General features: G+C 39.5%; 1 protein-coding gene across 4 annotated transcripts in view; it reads right to left on the bottom strand.

The window, feature by feature from the left end:
• The window catches only part of CPSF6 (cleavage and polyadenylation specific factor 6), a 30128-nt gene extending 6637 nt beyond the window's left edge, over nt 1-23491 (bottom strand). The window contains exons 1-10 of one of the 4 annotated variants that reach the window (XM_059846938.1): nt 23344-23491; nt 12563-12772; nt 11308-11411; nt 10425-10570; nt 9616-9789; nt 7996-8500; nt 6700-6792; nt 5587-5702; nt 5095-5248; nt 4313-4504 (exon numbers count right to left, since the gene is read on the bottom strand). In XM_059846938.1, coding sequence (XP_059702921.1) covers nt 4318-4504; nt 5095-5248; nt 5587-5702; nt 6700-6792; nt 7996-8500; nt 9616-9789; nt 10425-10570; nt 11308-11411; nt 12563-12772; nt 23344-23403 — 1749 coding nt within the window. In that variant the 5' untranslated portion in view covers nt 23404-23491 and the 3' untranslated portion in view covers nt 4313-4317. Of the gene's footprint in view, nt 1-4312; nt 4508-5094; nt 5249-5586; nt 5703-6699; nt 6793-7995; nt 8501-9615; nt 9790-10424; nt 10571-11307; nt 11412-12562; nt 12773-23343 lie in introns of all 4 variants that reach the window. The other 3 variants (XM_059846937.1, XM_059846940.1, XM_059846939.1) reach the window with 3 other exon arrangements.
• Nucleotides 23492-24652: the final 1161 nt, after the last annotated feature.

Genomic DNA, 24652 nt, shown 5'->3' on the forward strand with positions numbered 1-24652 from the left:
GCAAAAGTAAAAAAGTGAATATTTTTCGTTCTTTGAAGAACATTGATTCAAACCAACATTCTCACTTCTGTTTTTCATATGCCTAAAAGATTCTTGGGGAACTTTTCACACAGATCAAATTTGTCAAAACTAATGAATTCACAAATAAAGAAGCCCAGGATATGAGGAACAAAAGAAAGTGTGTCTACAGACACTTCAGAAGTCAGTAAAATTACAGAAACATAGTTATGGGAAAAAAGTAATAGAAGTTATTCATTTGAAAATAAGTAGCATAAGATATTCTGTTCATTTTTTAAATCCTTGTTTCACCCTCAAAAAAATTAGATTTATCACTGAACATTAAGAAAAACTCTATAATTCTGCAAAGCACCAGAGTAATGGTTAAAACAGATTTTAAGAAGTACATAAACAGTGGCACTGCTTGCCTCTATTCACGCTATGCTGGATTGCAAATACTGAATCAGATGCACAAAGCATTATTTCTCTGGTGAATGCTAAATACACAAGAATAGAACTAGCCCCACATAAAATACACAGTTAAAAAAAAGATTAGGTAAACAATATTATTAATAGCTTAAGACTAAGACCTGATATAATTCTAGACAGGTATATATATGCAGGTCTTGAACAATGTTACCACATGATTCACTTAATATTAACTAGAAGCTTATTATTAAAAAATCTTATTAAAAGCAAGCATTTGCCAACTCATTCCAAGTTTTCTTAAAAGGCTAATTTCACACTTCCCTTGATGTTTAAGTAGTTATTAGCACAGTTACAGAACCATTCCAACTTAGAGAAGCAAAAATATAATGAATACTATTTAAGCCATCAGTACCATTTCCCCTCCTACTGACACAAAAAATTCCAACCATGTTACTTCTTCAATCACTCTAAAGCTGAAGGTAATTTCAGAGTGATCTGAGAGCAGTTTATGAAGAAGCATATGAGCCTCAAACTTCAAATTATTTTGCTTACAGTGGTTTGAGACCAGAAAAATCAGAGAATAAACATGAAATATGGAGTACAAAGTCTACATACATATCAACTGTTACAATGTTGTGGTTTTGTCTTTGCAATTCAATCCAAATCCAGTTTAAATAAAATAATCAACCCAGTAACAAAAACATAAAATGAAAAACTTAACATTCAGCAGTTATAGAAATTCAGACAGATTAAGATTGGGACAATGTATCAGCTAGAAATACATTATTTATTCTCAGTTAAAAAAAAATTCTGCCTAACAAGTCAGGACCCAAGCTGATGAAGTTACATTACTATTCTGTTTGTACACATTAATTCTTCTAAATATCATTCTATTGGGTTCTCAGTTTTTTTTTTGATTTATACAGGTTAGACACTTGTCTTAAATCCATTGTTATATTTTATTATTTACAAAATTAATATCCCTTATATTTATATTTGCTTTCTATGAGCAAAGGCAAGATGTTCCAAGGAAGCATTCAGTTTATAGTAATTCAGAAGAAAGGGTTGTCAATGTACATGAAGTCTTATTCAAGTGAAGGAACAAAAATCTTGCAACAATTTGATTTGAAATCATGAAGTGTACAAACAGAAGTGTAAATACCTGATATGGTACAACTAAACTTTTTAGTTTTGCTGTTATAAACATATTTTCTAAATTATTCCAATTTAACCCATCTCTATAAATGTAATACAGAACAAACAGAATTTCACTGTTCACAAAAGTTTTCACAATGGACCCTTAGAATCCTTCTGAACTAGACGTGTAACACTTTGGAAAAAATGCCAGTACAGTATCACAGTCATGACTATAGGTACACAATAAGGAGAAATAAAGGTGCCATTCAGAGGGTGCAGGCACAGAGGCAACTTTATGTTTTCTGGCAAAACACAGTAATATGGGGAATAACTCATTTCAGCACTGTTGATACTTATTAAATGACTGAGGGTTAAATCAGTTTGTGAATATTATTCAATGTAAAAAATGAAACAAAAAATGTATGGGAACATACATCTTAGTGAAAATGAAACATACAAACCAGGAGATAATTTCTTTTATATGTGTGTGTCTGTATAAATATATAAAAACAAAACTACAATAAAGCTCTTCTTCATTAAGACAGCAACAAGACAAACTGTTTACAACTTAACTTAAAAAAGTACCAAATGCTTTAATTTACATGTAGTATACTAAATTTGCCATTTAAATCAAGTTCTTAGGACCTATTTTTTTGCACAGGGAAATGTTACCAAGTCCCCCTTTTGAAACAAAAGGGAAATCCCAGCACACAACAAGGCTGAAGGATCTTGCAAATATAAAACCCACCTGAACTGAGACTGAAATCACAGCCTGAGTGCAAATTGTGCTTCAGAAATTATAAAATGCAACCTAATGCTGTTTGACATATATTCTTGGGATAAGAGAGTAGGAAATCTGTACTTGGCACAGCAAATCTGTATTTACGTGCACAACACTAAATACACAAAAATCAAAGCTAGATTCGTAAACTATGCCAAGGGTTTAAAAAAAAAAAAATCATTTATTCCAGGCTATTAACCATTTTTAGTATGGTTTGCTCAACTCCACCAGAAGGAAAACACTGGAAATGTATCCATTACTCAGCTCAATGGTTACCTCTATTAGTAACAACTATTTGCAAACATCAAAAATATGCAGCTATTATAGAAGGTAAAAACCCAGTTCAACAAAAGAAATTACATTTACTTTTGTTATATCTGTATTTTTACATTCTCTTATTTTACAATTAAGAACCAGAGTTGATATTTTTACTAAATTCCAGAAATATTTCTACAAATCCATTTTTAATGGCAAAAAGTAGCACTGACAGAAATATACTGCCAACTTTATTTCAGCTGCCATGTTTCACCTTCCTATTTAAGCCTTTGACTCCCCTTCTCTAGGTCTGTTATTTCTTTTTGAGTCCCCTGCCGGTATATGAACCTGAGACAACATCCCACTTAATTCTCAACACACTAGAGCATTTACTGTCATAATTTGTTCTCTCCCAGAGGAGTGGCAGTGACACAAAAAGCCTGACTGAAAAACTAACATTTAACACATACAGAACTGTATTTCACTTAGGACTATACTACATTTTGACTTTTATAAGTTTTGCTCTGTAGTATCTATAAATGAACTCCCACGAATTAAAAATACATGCAAATCTGGAAACTAAATCTGAAGTTAAATGTAAGAAATGGAAGCTGGGCAAACAGGCACGTCTGCAAGCTTCAATTTCAGTGCAGATGCAGTGGAAGTTCTTACAAGAAGAGAAAAGATCACTAGAGAGTCACTATTAGGTAGGGTTTTTTTTTTCAATTGTCAAATATAAGGAATCATGGGAATTAGGAATCAACCCTAAAAACAGTACATCATATAATGTCAAAATTTCTATGTGTTTTAAAGCAGTGCATTGAAAAAAATCATTGTTTAAGGTGCTACTCTAGCTGTCTAGACATTTGATGCATACAAGACTTCAGATACATGAAATAAAAGAGCATGTTAGTTTGTGAACAACCAGAAAAGAATTAATTCTAGTGTTACATATTTGTTTACTAGTCTTCAGAAAATTACTACCAGAAGGGGGACAGACTGAAAAATTAGGGTGGTGGGCAGCAACTGATAATAAATTTTACTGAAGGTTAATACCTCGATTTAGCTAGAAGGCAGGAGATACTGACAGGTACATTTCATTAAATAAAGAGCAAAATCTGGTTATATTTCCTGATTTTGACCAAAACTCACCAGGAAAAAAATAAAAAAAAAGCAACACAAAACAAAACAACAAAACCCACAAAATCACCACCATACCTGTGCAAGGACAATAACTGTATGGACATTGAAATAATCCACACACAATCTATCAAGGGCTAAATGCTACAGTCTTTACAGAAGTATATTTTAAAATACAAAATTACTATTTTTAAATACAATTAAGAATAAAACTGTAAAATTCATATAATCTTTCAAGACTACAAAGAGAACAGTGTGACTTACTGCCTTGTTAAGAAGTGATTCAATCACATTTCATAAAAACTGGGAACGCTATTATCAGCCAAAATAAGAGAAATGGCATGCAGAATGTAGAAGATAATTGCAGAAATACTTGCTCCCTCCCAAGACATGTTAATTACCTGTTATTACTTACCTATGTTCATGTCAGGTGCTGCAAGAAGAAAGTGATTCAGTACATACTGCAGGATCATTTCAATACAGACATGAATGGTATAAACAATCTCTATAATAACCTGGAGTGGTTCCTTTTAGTAAGTCAGTGAAGTTCAAGAAGACAAAAGAAATGCTCACCTTCTTTAACGATGACGATATTCTCTCTCTCTGTCTCGTTCTCTGTCCCGATCTCTGTCACGATCGCGGTGCCTCTCTCTCTCACGGCTTCTTTCCCGGTAATAGTCATCATGACGGTCTCTACTACGTGATTTGTGCCGCCTACTTTTTTCTCGTGACCTACTGTGGTCCCTCTCTCTGGATCGCTCACGTCTTCTAAAAGAAATTACTTCATTAACTTTTTCTTCAAAATACTTGCCATCCCCATGCCGGTTTTAGACTCTGCTTATGAGTATGAATTGGATCAAAAATAGGTATGAGGGAAAGATGTGTTCATTGTGATGCAGGTATGTTTTTGTATCTAACCCTAAAGATGCCTGGTACAAACAGTGGTGGCTAAGAACTCAGTTACAGGTAGTAAGGGGCTCCCACTTTCTAATGCAACAAGGAAAAATCAAAGTACATACTCAGAATGGAGGATGACTGAAATCAGCTGGGGGAAATACATCACATATCAAACGATCACTACAACCCGGCTGCTAATCTGCATACGGAAAATATGGGCCAAAACCACTAAATAAAACTAAGAGTTAAATTGAAGCTAGTCAGATCAATTTTGAAAAGAGGGTTAATTAAAAGGCAGCTTCCCTAGGTTCAGGAAAGGCTTATTTGGTTCCTTCACATATCTCCTGTGCAACTCAGCAAATCGCCGACTTCTTACAAGCCTCAGTTTCTTCTCTGTAGACTATTCCTGCACCACACCTCTTTTTTAAGTAAGAGCAGATGGAAGAGGAAAGTTTTACCTGGATCCAGAACCATAAGACTTAGACTCAATTCCATGAAGGCAGTCCTGAAGAGAGCTAATGAGTACTTTGCAGCGATCATCTGCAGATACTTTGGACTGTTTGATTAAGGAAATCGCAGTTACCAAGGTCTCTATAGCACTTCCATAGTCCCCTGAAAATGATGTAAGATCAGGATCAGAAAATCACGCAAATTAAACCACAGATTTTTATCTGTAACAGTATTACCATTTTGAGTATCTTCTCCTAAACAGCCATCTAGACAATTTACTGTAGCACCAAATATTAAAATACTGTCCAGATCAGTACTCAGAAGGTATTCTTAGAAACTAACTGAAGCACAGTACAAAATCAGTCATAAGTTGTATCTAAATTCAGCATTCTCTCAGGAAAATGCAGCTTCAGGCCTTTCAGATTCCTAATTAAAAAAAAACCCTATAAATTCTTTTCAGTTGGGTAGAATAACAAACACATTAATTGAGTTTTACTAACCAGCGCTGGCATCTGATACAGCTCTTGAAATGGCACTGCTTGAGATTGCCCTATTTCTATTCATGATTTCTTCAAATTCTGCTTCACTTAGAGGTGTCCTCGCAGCATCCATTTCTCTGCAAGCAATAAAACTAGTATTTAAAAGGTTAAGGAGAACTTCAGAAGCTATCATTGCAATTTCAACAATCCAAGTTTGCAACTTTAAGCAGTGACAAACAGAAAAGAAAGCAGGATCTGGGTTTGGTTTTTGTTAAGGACCATCGTTACAATACAAAATCCTGAAAGCTTAAAAAAAACCCCAAAAAACCCCAACAAACCAACCAAACAAAAAACCCCAAAGAAACAATTAAGACATTGCTGTATAAACAGACTTTTTTTTTTGTTCATCCCATCTATTTCAAACATTCAGCAGCACTTAATATTGTGCTTGACAAATATTTACAATTTTCGTAAAATCCTTGAAGGTATGTAAATAGATATTCCCAACTGAATGGATGTGGAAATACATGTACATAGGCAATGCAGCTTTGAGCAAAATTAGAGAAAATTTTCATAACAGTACTGGAATCAGAACTATATGATCCTGTTTCCCAGATCTTAACTAAGACCAGAATGCTGTAACTTTTGAAAAACAAATATAATTATCATCTTTAAAACACTCAATTTTCTGAATGATACGTCAGCGTTTTACAGCAATTTTTTTTTTTTTTTTTTAAATTTCTGGTCAAGTTTAAGGTACTCCAATTTAATCTCCCTACTTGTCACAGTAAGGAGGAAGCAATAAAGCAGAATCCTTGTACTCATTACACTTCAATTATCAGCTACCTATACAGGGTTTGCAAAGTAACAGAAGTAAACCTAAATTTTCCCAAAAGTTTTGCAGTGTCCTATTAGCCAGTCTCTGTGTCACATAGAAAATTTGGAGAAATGTGTTAAGAGATAAATGCTGAGACTGTCAAACTGGCCCACTGCTTGGTATTTCTAGAACAGTGTTAGTTCTTCTGGTAGAAAGAAAATGCAGAATAATAAGCAATGCTATCCTCTTAATTGCAAGAAGTGGAACAAGATCCTATAGCCAGTTTAGCATAAGAGGAAATGTCTAAAAATTCATACCTCCCTGAGTTTTGAGTATTATTTTTCGTGTGCCTCCCATAGAATGGAATATGTAATTTTTCTCTTATGGACATGTTATTTCCAGTGAAACGCCTATGATATATAATTAATGACAATTTAAATAGTTATGGATGATAGCTTCAACATTATTAATGAAAATACTGGACAGTAAGTTATACTGTCTTATTCCCACTCCTTCCCTCCCCAGACATTCTATAAACTGCAGACAACCTTGATTTAGTCCATCAAAAACACCCAACACCTTATAGTCTTATATTTCAGGCAATTAAGCCAAACGCTTGAATTTCTATAGGTTTTTTTGTATGAACATCACATGTACACAAATGCTTGGGGGGGTTTTAAACTTTGTGGTAAAAAAAGAATCAAAGCACAGTATTTTTGCAGGAAACATTTTAAGTCAGAAAAGTGTATCTCATGCTAACAGTAAACTACTGAAAAATTCAAATCTAACTATGTAAAATTGTCTCTTACAATTTATGCCAAAATTCTTGACAAATACAAGTATGGTGAAAATCAAGAAACAGCAGCAAGACAGAGATGCTTGAAATCACAGATGAAAAAGATGTTTCAAACAAGATGTGAAAAACTTGACAAATCAAGTCAGGGACTTAAGAACTCTGTCACAGATAGGATTAACCACAGGAAAAGCAACTGCTACAAACACAGCAAGATTGCACCAAATGAGCAGAAACATCTTGATAGGAAAGGAAGGTAAAAGTCTTGCAGTAAATTCACACCTGGCTTTTAAGACAAACACCAGATTTTAATTAAATCCTGAAGAAAAAAGGGACAAGCAACACCGCTGAAAGATGAAAATGGTATGACCTCAACATATGCACATATTCAAAAAAGAAAACTCCAGAGCATTCTTAAAAGGCAGCCTGCAAAGCACCATGATACAGGTAAAAGTCAGAATTTCAAGTTAAGACAGAAGCACAACCAGAAGCTGCTGCATAAGAAATGATATATAAGTTCACATGTAGAACACATGGAATGATGACACTGCCAAATACAGCGAAGACAAAGAGTTCAGAGCTGAAAAGGGAAGTGAGATTACTGGTGTTGCATTTCAGGATTTTCCTCCTGCTGCAAATATGTTTCTCAGATTTAATCCCTTGGAGAAGTTAAAAGGGGCAAACTACAAGATCGGTGGGATCCTTTCTGGCCCTACTTCTAATTGTTCCTAACATTTGCATTAAAAGGGAAAAAAATCAAATGCTTCCAATAAGAGGAGTAAAATCTGCTACCCAAACATATTAGACAAAAAGAACTCACCTTCCAGGTGGCCCATAGTCACCTCTGTCATACGGTGGAGGTCGGCCATATGGATCTGTCGGAGGTGGGCCACGGCTGTCTGAAGTGGGTATGCCACTATTGGCAGGTGGGGGGAAGAAAGCTGGATTCACATGTGGTGCTGGTGGTGGAGCACCTGGCGGTGGCCCAGGGAGATGTGGAGGAGGAGCAAGAGTCAGGGGTGGCCCTAGAGGGCCAGGTGGACGAGGGGGAAATGGACCCGGAGGGGGAGGTGGACCCTGCTGAGGTGGTGGTGGACCTGGTGGTGGCCCATAGCCTGGAACTGGTGGTGGAGGGCCTGGAGGAAGTGGCCCAAGTGGAGGCTGACCAAAAGGCTGTCCTGGAAACAGAACTGGTGGTGGTGGACGATCACCACGATTAGGAGGTCCAGCTAATGGAGGTGGGAGGACCTGACCAGGTGGTGGAGGGCCTGGTGGACCTGGTGGGCCAGGAGGACCTAAGGGTGGACGTGGGGGAGTTTGTCCAGCTAAAATGAAAACAAACAAACAAAAACAACAAACAAAATTGAGTGAATAAATACAAAGAAATAAAATTCTTTAAAATTCTTCAGTTTTTTTATTCCAAAAAACCAATGACAAAAAAGAAACCAACCCTCCCTCCCTTAACACTGTGCAACAAGTACAAGACATGTATGTTCCTGCTTTGGGTCCAGTAGCTTAGGAAATTTTTTACTTATCTGTATCTATTGATACTAGATATCTAGAGATATCTAAAAAGAACATTATCTTGAACACTGACAACTCCCCTCCTCAAATCACTTAATCACCTGCTGCTGTTTCCAAAACCCACAAGAAGATTACAAAAGCTAGAAAACTTTACATCTTACTGCAGCTAGTCGTTCATACGGGGCTTAAGATAAAACGTATATTAAAAATATGGGAGAAGCTGTATTGGATAAAGTAATGTAAATGCAGTATCCAAACATTCCTTTAGATTCTCAACTGTTTTTTTCAATTTGACTATGTCCCTTGGACTGCTGGTAGACAATCTATTACTGAATGACATTTACTAAAAAATATGTCAGCTGAAAAAAGAACTTCACTGCTGTGCAAACCTAACTGTTCAACATATTTCTTCTGTATTAGACACCTAACTAAACATGAAGACCTCCTCTTCAAATTTCTGGTGTTTTAAGTGCCTACTAACTGATCAGTCAGTAGGCATGAATCAAAGCTGAATTTCTGATCACATGCAAACTTGTACTACAATAAGGAAATTAGTTACTTTACACTCCTCAACACATGCAATTCTCAGCACATAGAGCAAATCAGAAAATCTCAACTACACTACACTAAAGCTAAATCTGCTTGTTAACATGATCTATTTGAATTTTTTCATACATAAATATGCACACTGACATAGTATAAATAATGTATCTAAACAAGCTCTTGCCTTGCTACCAAATTTACTAGGTCCAACTTCCTGTTGAAAATCAACAAAAGAACAATCAAGTCCTACAATCTAGCTGTGAACACTGTTTATGGCTCATTACTGAATTGCCTTGATCTTTATCATTTCCCAAATAAGTATGCCACATTGAAACACATGTAAGACTGGAACTCCATATATGCACAATTTTACCTGGGAAAGGTGGTGGTGGCCCTCCTGGCCCTGCCGGTCCAGGGAATCTGTCTCCACCTGGAATGGCACCTGGAAAACGGCCCCGACCTCTGTTACTAGGTGGAAATGCTGCTCGTGAGCTTCCTCCTGGGGGACCAGCTTTACCTTCCCCAGACATCTGACCAGACTGTGTGGCTGCAATGGCAAAGCAAAAGTGTCACTACATAGATCAAAATAGGTTGAAGTCCTGACCTAAAGTTTTACGCAGTGCTAACGCGTGACCTTATGAGCACCAACTTGCTCCCCGTACCCAAACCCAATACATTCAGGAAGGAAAACATTCTTTGCTAAAATACTATGCCTCATACTAAAGGAAGAGAATCTGGAGAGACTGCCAGTCCTTCCTTCCATGAAGCCTGACACCACACTGAGAAACACAAGACATGGTGCTAAAGTACAACACGGAACCTCTCTTCCCCATTCTATCATAAATACAGACCGTCCACACATGAGAATTTAGTCCAGTTTGTCTAGAAATGTTAAATTTCTAAATGCTCTTGTGCTTTTTTTTTTTTAAATTACATCCACAGGAAATTGAGAAAGCATCCACAGCTGTTAAGACATGAGCTGCATGAAGCTGCAACCTTTCAGAATGCAGCAGCTCTTCAGTGTATGAAGTGATTTCTTTAAACAAAGATAGAAGTTCATTCACCTGGACTCCAAGTATTTTATGGCTATTTTAAACTGTGTAGAAATTACAAGATGCTGAGCAAAAAACCTGCCATTCTACTTTTTCTGCTTTTCCAAGACAGCACTTAAGAAAAGCTTACTTTTCCTTGACTGCATTTCAAATTGACTCAGAAACTGTTTATTACACGGAGTTACAACAGGATTCTGCCCATGCAATTCTCTTTTAGGCAACAAATCCATCAGCTTTTTGGAGGATGCTTCCGATCCCACACCCACAAGGGCAAACCTGGAAGGAAACAAAAACAGTTACACCACAATTTGTTCATTTTCTGACATCCTGACATCTCATGAAAAAGATTACACACAGTAAGCAAAGGAATACTTGACAACTAGACACCAACAAGGTCTCACAGGTCTTAGTCCAGCTTTCAGAACAGATAAAATAACTTATCCTAGGACATAAAAGAAGGAAACAAAACAGCAGGTACAGGATGCATCAAAATTTATCCCAAGAAAGGCAGCTTTTTTGGCAGAGTATCAACGGACTACATAATGAATTCATATGATGAAGGTATTAAGCATACACTCATACACTGCACTCATTGCTGCCCAAGAGACAGAAAGGCACATTCACCAGTGAAATTTAGGTTGTCAGTGAAAAGTGGGCTCAAGCACTAACTTTAAACAGAAAATAAAGATGTAAAGAAAGATTTAATAATGAAGGCTGGGGGAACAGCATTTACACTGAAGAAAAACAAACATCACCACCACACCAACTAAAAATCTAGAAATAGTCTTATACGAAGATTACCAGTAAGCTTCAACTCACAAAATAATGAGAAACACAGTACCATCACAAAAAATTTATACCTGAAACTTAAGTCATTAGTGTGAACTTATATGCCAAATCATTTCTGAATCAATAAGCTAAGATGAGCAGTTCAAAGATTGACAATTATGAAAATTGAGAACTCCTTCCTCTCCCAAACTTCAGTCCACATATAGAAAAAAACAAATTCTTACCCTTTAGACTGGCCATTAGCACGATTTTCAAAAAATTTTATCTCCAAAATGTCATTTACCCCCAGTGAATGAACTGCTTCAGTTAAGTCTTCATCTGTTGTCCACTGAAAAATATTTTTAATATTCAACTATAAGAGCTTATCTAAAACACCAGGCAAAGGGCAACTAAATTTTCCACGGATTTTTTTTTTTGTGTGTGTGTGTGCGTGTGCGTGTGTGTGTGTGTGTGAAATTGATCCAGAGGAATATTTTATTCAGGCTGTCAATATATTCATTTTCAGAGTAGTCATTTTCATTTTACAATTCAACAATTAGTTCAGCTAATTCACACACATTTTACTGACTCCATTCATGTACTTCAAAATGGGACAACTTAAATCAACAGTTAGGTCCTTTACTTACCTATTAGCTCCTGAAGTACTGTAATAACTAATGAAAAAAGCACCCACAGTAAGAAATTATCAGAAATGAAAAAAATAAAAATTTTAAATTTATCTTTTAAAATAGAATTTTGCATATGTGGGCCCTGAAGAACTTGGTTTCATGTAACCAGATAAAAGCTCAACTTAATTCAACACTGCTCTTGCACTGTTTGCTTTACTGCAATTGATTTTAAAATACTTTCATTCTAATAAAAGTAATTTTCCTAAGGGCAACTACAGTTCAGTGAGTTATCATAAATCCATTCTTCTTGGACAGAGAAATAAGCCTCAAGACAAATACCTGAAAACAGTTATGCTGAAAGAGTCACTGCCGATGGAAAAGGCCCTGGAAAAATGTGAAAAGTAATTTCAAGAAAATCCCAGAGCAACCTCCTTTTAAACGAAAACCTTCAGCACGAGTTTACTAAAAACTTGGCTTGTTTAGTAACTTTGAAGTGTTTACAGGCATGAAGTATTTTAACAGTTTAAACTTGTTTTCTTCTTTCATTTGGTTCTCTGATAACCTTAAGAACATAGTAGCACAAATATCCTTTCATAACACGTAAACCATGACAGAAACTCTTAAATTTATATTTACTGAAGACTTTCTTGATTTTTAAGACATCACAACAGGCTCTCTGAATTTCAGGTAAAAAGAAAAATGATCCCACAACCACAAATGAAAATTGAAGAAAATCAAGCCATCAACAAAAGAACTCGGTTTTGATACACATAATATTTCATATAAAACATTTTAAAGCAAAAAATTTTACAAGTAGTTACGTCCATAATTAAAATTCCTGTCTACAACTAAACACCAGCAAGATACTTACCCAAGTGAGATTTCCAATGTACAAGGCAATTCTCTTTCCAGTATACGTATAGACAACATTTGGTGCAGCTCCTTTACCTACATCATCCCCAACAGATGGCGGAAGAGAATCCATGTAATCGCGATCCTCTGGAGCATCTCCATTATTTGCAGATGGAGAAATTACATCATCATATAAATCAATCTGATCATGCCCACCATATTCAGCCTCCTAAAATAAAAAAGACATCTTGATTATAATTAATATTACTCTTAAAACTTATTGAAGCAAAAGTTGCGATAATTGCCATGTTCCACAGACACAGTAAATCTGATCAACCACCTACACAACATTCCTGTTGAAAAGCTAAGCATCAGTTTCCTCCACATCAAAACATAGAGAATTCTTATGACACCTATTTCATTCTAAGCTTATGTGGAAAAAAATACTTCTGGCCACTGTTTACCATTCCAATACTTTTGCACTTGAAATATAAGCAGAAATCAAAAAATCCACAACCCCTAATCCCAGGATTGTATACATCAGAATGCAGAAGTGTCATGCTTTAATCCCAGACTGCAACTAAGCACTACACAGTTGCTCACTCACCTCTCCCTCACCAAACACTCCATGGAACAGATGAGAAAAATCAGAAAACTTGTGGAATAAGAAGAGTTTCAAAACTGAAATAAAATAAACTGCCTGTCCCTGAGTAGTGATCAGCCTCTTCTACCCAACTCCCACAAGTTAATGTACTGGGCATGGTGCTCTTCCATCTGATGCTTTCCTATAATACAGCAGGACCCATCAATAAACTAGGTATATTGCATCTCATTTTCTGGTAGTTTATTATATAATGGGGTCCCCTTAGCACGTGTTATCTCCTCCTCTGGTGACATTCTGAAATCTTTGTCTTTTAGACAGTCCATGATCATTTCCAAGATTCTTGGGCAACTGGGATTTGCTATTTGAGCTCATTATATGGTCACTGCAACCCACTTATTTCATGTAGCACCAGCTGTATGATGTAGAGAGAAGACGCTCCCTTCAAACGTCCAGGGCTGCCCTGGCAGTCGCTGGGGAGCTGGAGGAGCTGTGCTTCAGCACCAAACACTTCCAAAGCAGCTCCTAGATTAGACTCCAGTATCTCTTTCAGCAGCAGTATAGGAGGCCTCAGATATTCTGTCTCTCCAGTTCCATAACAAAGGGCTGGAGATGGCCTGGAGTCTCTCTCCTGGTGCTTTCTCCCAGACACTGCAAGTTGAGCCATTTGCTCTGGCTGCAGCATAGAGCACATTTTTACATCTTGCCCTGTGAAGACTGGCCTGGGGGCTGCTGCATGAACTACATCCCATTTAATTTGTTCAAAAGCTTGTTGTTGCTCAGGGCCTCATTAGAAATCATTCTTATTCCACGTCATTTGACAGAGAGGGCTTACTATTAGACTGCAATCTGGAATATGTGGATCTCCAAAAACCCACAATACCTAAGAAAGCTTGTGTTTGTTTCTTACTAACTAGTAAGAAACAAACATGGAGATAATGTTGTTGTTTTGTGGATCACATCCATTGGCATCTGACGACATCCATCTTGCCATTTCATTCCTAAAAACTCAGTATCCCGTGCAGGTCCTTTGACCTTACGATGTTTTATGGTAAAATCAGCTTTTGGAATAATTTGGACTATTTTCTTCCCTTTCTCAAAAACTTCTGCTGCTGTATGGGCCCACATGATGGTACTATCAATGTATTGCAGGTGATTCAGAGCTTCACCCTGTTCCAATGCAGTCTGGATCAGAGCACAGAATTGGCAGCACTGTGTTTCTACCCCTGGGGCGCTGGATTCCAGGTCTACTGGACATTCCTTTAAGTGGAAGTAAATTGTGGCCTGTCAAAGCTATTGAAACACATTAGCAATTTCAGTTGTGGCAAACCACTTGGCAGTTTTTGACTGCAGCTCATATTGGAGTTCCAGAGTGTCCAGTACAGCAGCACTCAGCCACAGTGTGACTTCATTCAGGCCACCACAGTTCACTGTGGTTCTCCATTATACTTTCACACTGGCCATATGGTCCTGCTGATCACTGCTTGATTCTCCAGTTGATAAATCAGCTTGTGAAATGGGAATCATGAAGTCGGTTGGTGCAATGCTGCTGCCGGTGCAACGCCACGGTAGCGACCAGCACCTGCTCTCTGACCTTCAGCAAGCCCAACAGAAGTGTCCTCTGAGAGAACAGGCAAGGCAGGCAGCTGCTTAACTTCCTCTACCTCCAACGCAGTGGTACTGAACACCTACCTTTTGGGTCCTTGAAATACCCTCTCCTACAGCAGTCTATGCCAGGGATGCACAGAACCTTCGGGCCAGACACAGAGGATGCTTCTGCCACACATTCCTGGTCAGGCTCACTTCAGCCTCCAGTTTAGTCAGCTGTTGGGTTCCCCCCCTCTCTCCAGAAACAGAAATAGGTTCTGCCCCTGCAGAGCTGGATAGAACTGGGGTAACCTGCGCACTAGAGCCTTCCGCTCTTGTGTGCCGACGGGCCAGGCCACAGGATGAACACACTCCTGCAAACCCAGCATATGAAAATGGCGTGCTCGGACAAGTTTCTGCCCAAGGGTCACATGCACTGGAATTCTTCTGGGTCTGTGAGTGACTGCACACTGTCTGGGTCATAACAAAGGTACTGGATACCTCTGTGGTGGCCCTGGGTGACACAGAACATCTTCCTTGAAGGGATCTCTTTCCTTCATACTCCACAGGAGTCACCTCCCAAAGGCTGAGGCCCTTTCCCAATCACCTTGTCATTACAAGGTGATCCCAGCTGCTTGGTTTCCCTACCCTCTCATTCCAGGCTCCTACCCCTGTTCCCCAGCATCCAAGCAGTCAGACTGGATGCTGGAGAACACCAGCTGATCACCTGCTCACCTGAGTGATGGCTGAAATCTTTTTGCATATCCCACAGCTCTCTCAGGAATAGGGATTGAGTGGTTCCCTCTTGTTCTGCCTCTTCCTCCTGCTCTTGTGATAGCCCTGCTTTGTTCTCCTTTCCTAAACAAGCTCTCTTGTGTCCATTTCTTCTGGTGAGAAGGGGTGACTGATACCAGCAGGGACTGGTGCTCTGGGTCAGCTGTATCACCCATCACAAGTGTCTGAGCACCTGCAGCACCTGCCACAAAGGCCTGAGTAGCCACAGTGCCTGTCACAGGGTTTGAGTAGCTGCAAATAGTTGTCTAACCCTAAACAAGACCTGGAACACAATCACTATTCCTGGCAATAGGGCCATGTTTCAACATCCCAAGGATATTCAAAATTTTCAAGAGCTACTGTCATTAGACTGGCAGAGAGGGGGAATATGCAGGATCATGCCTCCTCCACAGGTTAACTCTCAGAGGATGAAAGGTAAAGGGTGTAATCATTAACAGTTTATAATAGATCACTCACAAAGTACAAAGATGGCAGCAGAGCTGAGTACAAGTAACAGATTACTTTCACAACCAGCAATTCTGTTGTATCGTATGCCAGTATTCACAGGATCATCAAACGCCTTGGGTTAGAAGAAACCTTAAAAATCATCTAGTTACAAGTCCCCTGCTGTGGGCAGGAATATCTTCCACTAGACCAGACTGCTTATGTTAAAACACAACACAACAACCTTAGACCAGTTCCCACAGGTGAAAAACAACACCACAGGAAGCACACACTGGAAGTAAAGAGTTAAATGATGGAGCTCTGAGAACAAGCAGAACAACTGCTTGAGAGTTGAGAGCATAAAATCAACACTGTGTCCAACAACTATTAAACTAATTAACAAATGCTTAAAGCAATTTTGTTCTAGCATGTTCTGGTCAGATTTGTTGTTTGCTCAACCTGTCAAGTCCCATGATGGGTGATCAAAAAAGGGCTATTGTGCTTTAACTCCAGCTGGTAACTAAGTACCCCACAGGCATTTGCTCACCCCAAACCCTGTGGAACAGGGGAAGAGAATCTGTGAAAAGGTAAAACCCGTGGGTTGAGACTAGAACAGGTTAATAATTGAAATAAAGTAAAATATAAAAATAATGGCAATGAGGAAAAAGAAGACAACAAAAAGAGATGAAATAATGCACAAGCCAGTTGAAGTCATGCATAACCACTGATGCTCACCACCTGCTGACCAGTGCCCAGTCCATCCACAAGCAGCAATTGCCCCTCTGAGCCAACTCCCCCCAGCTCCCTGTACTCTCATTCCTTGCTCCAGAACAGAAACTGCCTCCACAGGGTGTTGGTATCAGAGATATTTCAGCATCCATTATGAATTTGTATCCATAAACTCACAGAAGCATCCTAGACAGAATAGTTCAAGGTACCATACATGGCAGCTAGAGATAACCAAGCTGGACTCCACAAAACAGGCTACAGAGGTGGAAACGTTTGCTGTAAACCCAAGATATCTATAACCATGATCAGAAGATCCACTGTCTTCAAAATATAAAAATACTATCAACTACTGCTCATACAGGGAAAGTGTAATTAAAACAGATAATATAATTTAAAAAAAAACAACAGGTAAACTGAATTTTGGCATAGTCAATCAAGTACATTTCATCCTCAGTAAACTGTATTGTCCCAAAAAACTTCAACAGAAAAATCTCTCTCTAAAGGTAAGCTTATCACAATTAAATTAAGAGTTTCATATTTCACCTAGTCTATCCAGTTCTCAGTTTGATTCCTCCTATCATCATAGCTAATGAAAACAGGTACACAGAACTGCCTGAGACAGGCCTAAACATGTCATCTCACAGCTAGATTAAGGTTGATGTCACAAGGCAATTAAGGAAATCCTCTGCTAAATGTACAGTAACTCTAAGTCATCTATGGATATGAATGATGACTTCAGGGAAGTAGAATTTAGTCTTGGTAGACAGATGCAAAAGCACAGTTACCAAACTTACAGCAGATGTATGTACACTAACCTATCTCTCTGAGGTCAACATTGCCAAAACACCAGAGTGCGCAGCAGTCCACAGCTCTGCTGCAACAAGAAACTCCTCTGAAACAGATTGTTTGTATCACACAGGCTTTCAGGTCTCCATCAGTGGAGAGAGAGAGAATTATTAAGGCAGCAGAGTTTGCATGTAATTGAGAGGGGGGGCAGGGCAGACCCAATAGCACCAGCATCTTAATTTAAATAAATAAACACACAAGAAACAACCTGATGCTGTTCACTAGACATTGTTCTTACATCGTGCTGGTTTTTCATCCAGCATGGAATTCATTCAGTTACCAATCTGTCAGCAAGGTGTCTGCTTTGATGATTAACAATGATCTGTAACAGCAACTCTAAATAGAAAGAGAGACTTTAAATAGAAGAGAGCTGTCCTGGTGGATGCTGCACAAGAGCCAACAACCCTTTCTCCTTCATAAGTGTTCTGTGGAAACAGATGGGGGTGTTACCTAAACACACCCATCCTTTTCAGGGAAGGAAGAAAATGCAGAGAGGAAAAAAAGTACAGGAAATGTTAGTTCTCTAGTCTCAGCTATTTAAACAAATGCTCTGCCTGTATCTCGGACCAGTTTTGACCTCTTCCAACTTCCTTAGTTACAAGGAGGACATCAAGCATGAAGAGAAATTATTTCTTCTCAATTACTGTAACTCATTATCTTGGAGATAAACATGCTAAGAAACAAAGTGAGCACTGCTGTTCTGGCCCCCTCTAAAACCAAATCAGACAGCAATGCATTTCCAAAGTCTATGTTTTAACTAGACCACAGTCTGAAATACTTCATCATAAAATCAGGACTGAAATTACATTCTGTGCTAATAGATGGTATTGGGTGAAACATTCCCATATGAAAGGCATGAACACAATGAATTTCACATCCAGAAGGGACAAACTTAACATGTTATTTCTTATTTGTAACTTAGGGGTCCTCTGAGCTGTAGGGAACCACCTACTTCCTTTACAAGTGCTGGTTTGGAAATGGCTTTTGTTGTTATGTAAAATTTCTTTAAGCTGTCCTTACATCTGTTAGACTTGCCTTTTCCGCAGAACTTTGTCCAATTTAAGAGTTAACACTAACTTACACCTCCAAAAACACATTTTAAAAATCAACAAAGTAAATAAAGTTTCATGAAAAATATTTACTGCTGCTTCTGGGAAAAAAAAAACAAAAACAAAAAACAAACAACTAAACTATCCAGCTTCCCCCTTACTGTTTTTTCATTCAAGTTACCATATTTGTGGTTAAAAACTCTAAAACATGTTAGTATCCTCACTTTAAAAAAAAAAATTTTGTAGGTCTTGAAGAATAACAAGTTAAACACATAAACAAAAATCTTTCTGGTCTTGATTAACTGTCTGAACATACAAATTGGAACGTTAACAAAAAAGGCAGGCTTTGATACTTCTAAGATAGCAAACTGCCTATGGCAGAAGTGGACAAGTTTGTTAGACCACAGGATTCATGTTTCCTGTACAGGCCCAAATGCTCTTGGCCCTACAAACGACACAGCACTAAAATTTAAGCAACCTGATCCCTTGTAACTAAAAATTACAGAGTAATTACAGAGTTACAAAGAATAACTAAACATTCACAAGTAGTCAAAAATACAAAATAAATATATGTAGTATCACTGTTCACATGAAAACAAAGTGAAAAGGTGCCAGATAAGAAGGTCTGAAGCTTTTCTGCAGTTTGATATTTACCAATATACAGAAGTTATGTCTTCCCAGGGCCCCTTCCAGCAGAACTGGCAAAATGCACATGCCATCACATATTGCAGACATATTTTATAACACATGCAGGTCTGCCAGCTTATGCTTTTTTTGACCAGGGCAGCCCCACTGTGTAGAAATTTATTATACCACAATGTGTCCATCCCCTCGCATGATAAGACACCTGTCTTTCTGATACAGAGGCTGTTCTTAATAACTGGCTTTAACTGGCCACTAAATGCTAGCTTTTGTTATTTATCACACACAAAAAAATTTCCTTTGTGTTACAGATCTGAAGACAGTAACTAACACATTTCTAAGACATGGTAGTTTTCAGATAATTAGCCTCTTAACTGCTTATTCCATCTAAATCAGTTTTATTATCCAGTTACAAAATACAGAGGGAAAGTCTTTCATCCCTAATTTGTTAGCATTTAAATATCAAAATAGAACACTACAGGCATGTTTAGACATATCCACAATCCAACTATCCAAATTTACTCACTATGAGTATAAACAAGCAAGCACTTTTTCCACAGCATTAAAACATGATATACCTAAATTCTTTTGCATCCTTTTTCTGATCAGAAAGATTTTTACATGTGTACAATAAGAGTTTTTACTGTTTAACTACATGCATGAGGACATGTGGAAAAAACCCTCCAAGCATGAAAATGCAAAGCTGATCAGAGCATCTGGGAACTTGATAACGCATGGTCAAATTTTCATGACCATAAAAAAGCAACCCAGTTTGTTGGCCAAACTGGCAGGCAGCCTCAAGTCAGACCCAAACTGGCCTCCTACACAAGCTCCTTATTATCTCTGTACCACACAGCAATATCCTAGGCTTTTGTGTCTAAAACCACACCCTAGTAGCACCCCAAACTTACTGAGGGTCTTCTGCCCTTGAGAGAATGCCATCCCCAGCTATTTGTACACAGGTAACAGTTCTAACAAGCATCACAGATCTCCCTCTCCTGAAGAGCAAGATGTGTAATATGTAGGGAGATGCTTAAGGTAAAATAGTCCATGCAATACCTATTTCTAACAGGGCACAAGCAATGCATGCAGGAAGTACTACATTTATGAGGCTATCATCTCAAAATGAGACTTTAAATAAATAGATAAGACTGCTGGATGGGGAATTCAGCTTAGAAGAAGAAAATGAAAAATTACTCAATCAAGTTCTCAAATAAAAAGAGAAAAAAAGAAACCACAATTTAAACAAAAATGTAATTGTTCAGAGCCAAATTGACTAAAGCTGTTAGCCCAAGGACAAAAAATAATATTTTGATGAACAATAAGTTAATAAAAGAGTAAGAGGCAACAATGACAGACAATGAGCTTCAGTGGAATAGGAAAAATGCATTTTCACCCCAAACATCCAATATAAGTTAGTCAGCTCGTGGCAACCAACACTAAATACAACCCAAGACAGTTTACAGCTGTCATCCATCTTAGCCAGCTTGTAAACCCACGGCTCTGTGGTCTTTTTCACCTTTAGAACCTATGGTTCATTAAGCACTAATCAAGCAGAATCTTATCCTCCACCTACTTGGAAAAAAGGCATTTAAAAAATCCCAGAATAGCCTCAAGGATGAGTACCTTGAGGTGTAGAACAAGACAAAACAACCAAGGGAAGTTAACCCAGTCACAGGTCCCAAATGAAGGGTTAACTCCAGATGCAAACACAAGTCTTGTCCCAGATTGGGTAAAAATACAGTTATGTACTGCATACATAAGAACAGCAAGCTCCACAGTACATTCTTCAGTCCCTGTTACTGCTAAAACCAGTGGAAAGGGTTTCTATACTCCAATTTTAAAAATATTACTAAGTTGCATTACTGTAGAGGAGTAGAGCAACAAGTTCATTTAACAGATAAAGACAGTTTATTTTACAAATATGGTGTTTGCAAAATGCTCTCTACATAACCAAATTAATAACACAAATCACTTTCTCCCTAAAGCATTATTTTAATTGTCATCTTCACACATCCACAGAATTATGTTTCATCTTATCCATTTAAACTGTCAGCTTCAAATCAGGAACAGCACTTCATGAATAAAAGTTTCTATGCACCTTTTCTGAATGATGCCAGAATTAAGAGGCAGTAATTAATAAAATTCGCCTTCTTTACGACAGAAGGAAATGGCAAAGTGCAGAAGCGTCAATCTCTCACGGTAAAACTTTCATATTGTCTCAAGACTTTCTCCTCTTGTGTTCAACAAAATTACTTTAAATAGAAAGTCACAAAAATGAAATTTGGAGAAGAACCAACAGCAGTTTTCGGGGGTGTGTGACACAGACAAAAACACAGAAGAAAACCCACTAAAACAAACAAACCCCTCAAATTCAAGCTGATGGAAAAAGGGCACGAGCCTCTTCTCACCTTTCTGCTCTATATTTTGCAAGATTTATGAACTGGAACACAACAGACTGCAGAACTTCAAACCCGAGAGAGAAGCAACTGGGGTGAATACAGTGAAAAAAGCAAAAAGGCTCCCTGCGTGCTGGATTAAGCAAAACTAAATTATCACAAGACTCTTCACTCATACCACCATGGTTATAGAGAATATCAACAGTAATGATGACCTGAGACCTGAGTAGACCAGGACCGTGTAAGTGAAACAGATCATCCCCACCACTTTTGTTCCGGTACTATCTCTTTACACTATACTTACAGCACATAACTATTCTACTCTGAGGGCTTCTGCACACATGAGTTTACACAAACAGTACCAGATTCAAACGAGGGTTTTTCCCTGAAAAATCTGCTTTGTTATCAGTTTTATCTAGAATCGATTAAACCAAATCCAAGCTATCACAGAATCTCAAAAAACGTACTCTTCTGCTGAATGGTGTCTGTCCTAGGGTTCCTTCCTGTTTAAATTTATATAATGGGTCTTCAGCTGTAAGGGAGAAACCTTCACATGCAGACAAACTAAGAGCAAATCAGCACTTTTCATCATCTCCTTTTAGTATGGCATTCTTTCATAGTATACCTTTATGAAATTATTAATACTTAGAATTACTGTATTAAGCGATATCTGAAGAAATAGTCTGCTGAGAAAGCTACAAGTTGCTGAGAAAGTTACATACTACCTGTGAATTCCAGAGCCATTACTTATTTCCCAGTTCTCTGTACGGCATACAGCTGGGCCCCTTAAGTGCGTGAAAATGCACTGGTTCCCGGTTATTTATGCTCCGGGGCAGGAACAAAGCAATCTGGGGCAACTCAACCTGGAGAAGTTCAGCACTCGCTAACAGGACAGATGGCATGCAAAACTGATACGAACATCGCGTTTCGGTGGGAAAAGTTGGCACACAGCTATTTGGTAAAGATGAGGGGTTAAAAAAAAAAAAACCCCACCCTAGAAAAGCGGACTACTTATAATCCAATGAAATTGTTTATTTCATCTATATTTCCACAACAAAATGTTAATTCGTCCTCTAAAAAAGGCTTGCGCCACTTTTTAAAATGGAAGATAATAACGGGCAAGAAAAACAAGCAAACAAAAAAAGAAAATATAAAAAGCTGGATACTTTCTCCAGTGCGGCAGAATAAAGCCGCACTAGTTCCGCCTCCCCCGCAAAGTGCGGCCGAGAAACAGCCACCGCTCGGCGGCTTTTTGATTCATCTGCGAACAATGGCAGCGCTTCCCCTCCGCCGCCGGCGGGAAGGGGCCGCTCTCCCCGCCGCATCCGGGAGGGTCCCGTCCGCCGAGCCGGCGCGGGAGAGCCCTCTGGAGCGGCCCCTGAGAAGGGAAGGCAGAGAGGAAGGAAGGCTGGTAAGAACCGAAAAAGCGAGGGAACGAAGGAAGGAAGGAAGGCGCTCGGCCCCGGCGCGTCCAGCCCGCCGGCAGCAGCCGCCTCTCAGCGTCAGGCGCGCTCTCCGCCCAGCCGGGCTCGCCGCCGGCACCCGCGGCCCGGGCGTGAGGCCGCGCCCGCCCCGGCCCCGCGCAGCCCCGCGCTCGGCGGCGGCGGGAGCGCCCGAACAATGGCGGCGGCGCGGCCGCCGCGCTGAGGGCCCGGCAGGCGGCGCGGCTACGAAGGCGGGCGAGGGAGGGGAGCGCAGCGGAGAGGCCGCGCCCGCCGGCCGCGCGTACCTGGTTGAACTCCTCGCCCACATCGGCGTAGATGTCGATGTGGTCCACGCCGTCCGCCATGGTCCCACCCGGGGCCGCCGCCAGCCGCGCCCGGCTCCCGAGCCGCCGCCGGGAGGGGGAGGGAGCGGGGAGGCGGAGCGCGGCGTCACTTCCGCGGCGGCGCGGCGGGGCTTCCGCCGGCGGCGGGCAGCGGGCCGCTCCTCCCGCCCCGCCCCGCCCCGCCCCGGGCGCCCCCCACCCGCCGGGGCAGCCTCACGCCTGTGCCCGGCCCGGCCTGGCCCGGCCGGGCTGTGCCGTACCGGGCAGTGAGGTCCGTGTCGGCGCTGCGGGGCGCAAGCTCGTGTGCCGCACGAAGTCACAGCGCGCTGGGGGCTCAACAGCCAAAGACAGAAATTATCGGCTGAAAAATGAGCACCGTGCTGCGCTTTCAGAGCAGGGGCGCGCTGAGCTCCGGAGCGCAGTAAAATGTGCGGAAAGAACACACACACACACACAAAAAAAAAAAAAAAGAAAAGGAAAAAAAACCAAAACAAAACCAAAAAGCACATGCTGAACTGTATTTAGCCAGGCCTATACGGTGCTGCTGCAGAGCCCTCTTTTTAACATCACAAATTGAAGATAATTAGTTACGGATCAAGTGGTGTTCTTTTTGTCGGTGTTAGGTTTTTTTGTTTGTTTATTTGTTTTTGTTGTGCATTCAGAACTGTTAGGGTTGCAAGACAGCTTCAAATTAATTTTGAATGAACGTTGTCTTACCCCGATCCGTGTTTAAGCTCCAGGTGATTTTTAGAAACAGCATCTCCTGGTATATGAAGCACAGTGCACATAATGCTCTACATAATAAGTTATGTTCTGCTTTGTACATTATGTTCCACATCCAAAAATAACCCTACTTTTTTTACTTTATCACAAGCTGACAATAAGAAGCCTGTGCTTCTCAGACTGAATTAAAATAATGTAAAAAACATCACTGCAATGAATAAAAATGGTTTTTTTTAGCTTGACTCAAGTTTCTTGTTTCATGACTGGGAGTACTTCACAGTGTATGGATCAGCATCCAAAGTGTACTGGCTTCATCCTGGGTCCTGGGCTTCTGTGCAGATCATCCCTGTCTATCTTGCAATCCCACACTGCAGTGACCATGGAAAAGAAATATGAATAGACCAAAAAATAGCTAAAAAAATCAGAGATCCAACACAAGGGATGTGTTGTGGAGCACACCTGCTGACAGTCTAGATATATTTCAGGTATGGCGATGCTTAGATTATTCGTGGTGTTCTTATCCAACTTGTGACATGAAGAATTCATC

Source organism: Haemorhous mexicanus, chromosome 5, assembly GCF_027477595.1.
Source record: "Haemorhous mexicanus isolate bHaeMex1 chromosome 5, bHaeMex1.pri, whole genome shotgun sequence".
NCBI lineage: Eukaryota > Metazoa > Chordata > Aves > Passeriformes > Fringillidae > Haemorhous > Haemorhous mexicanus.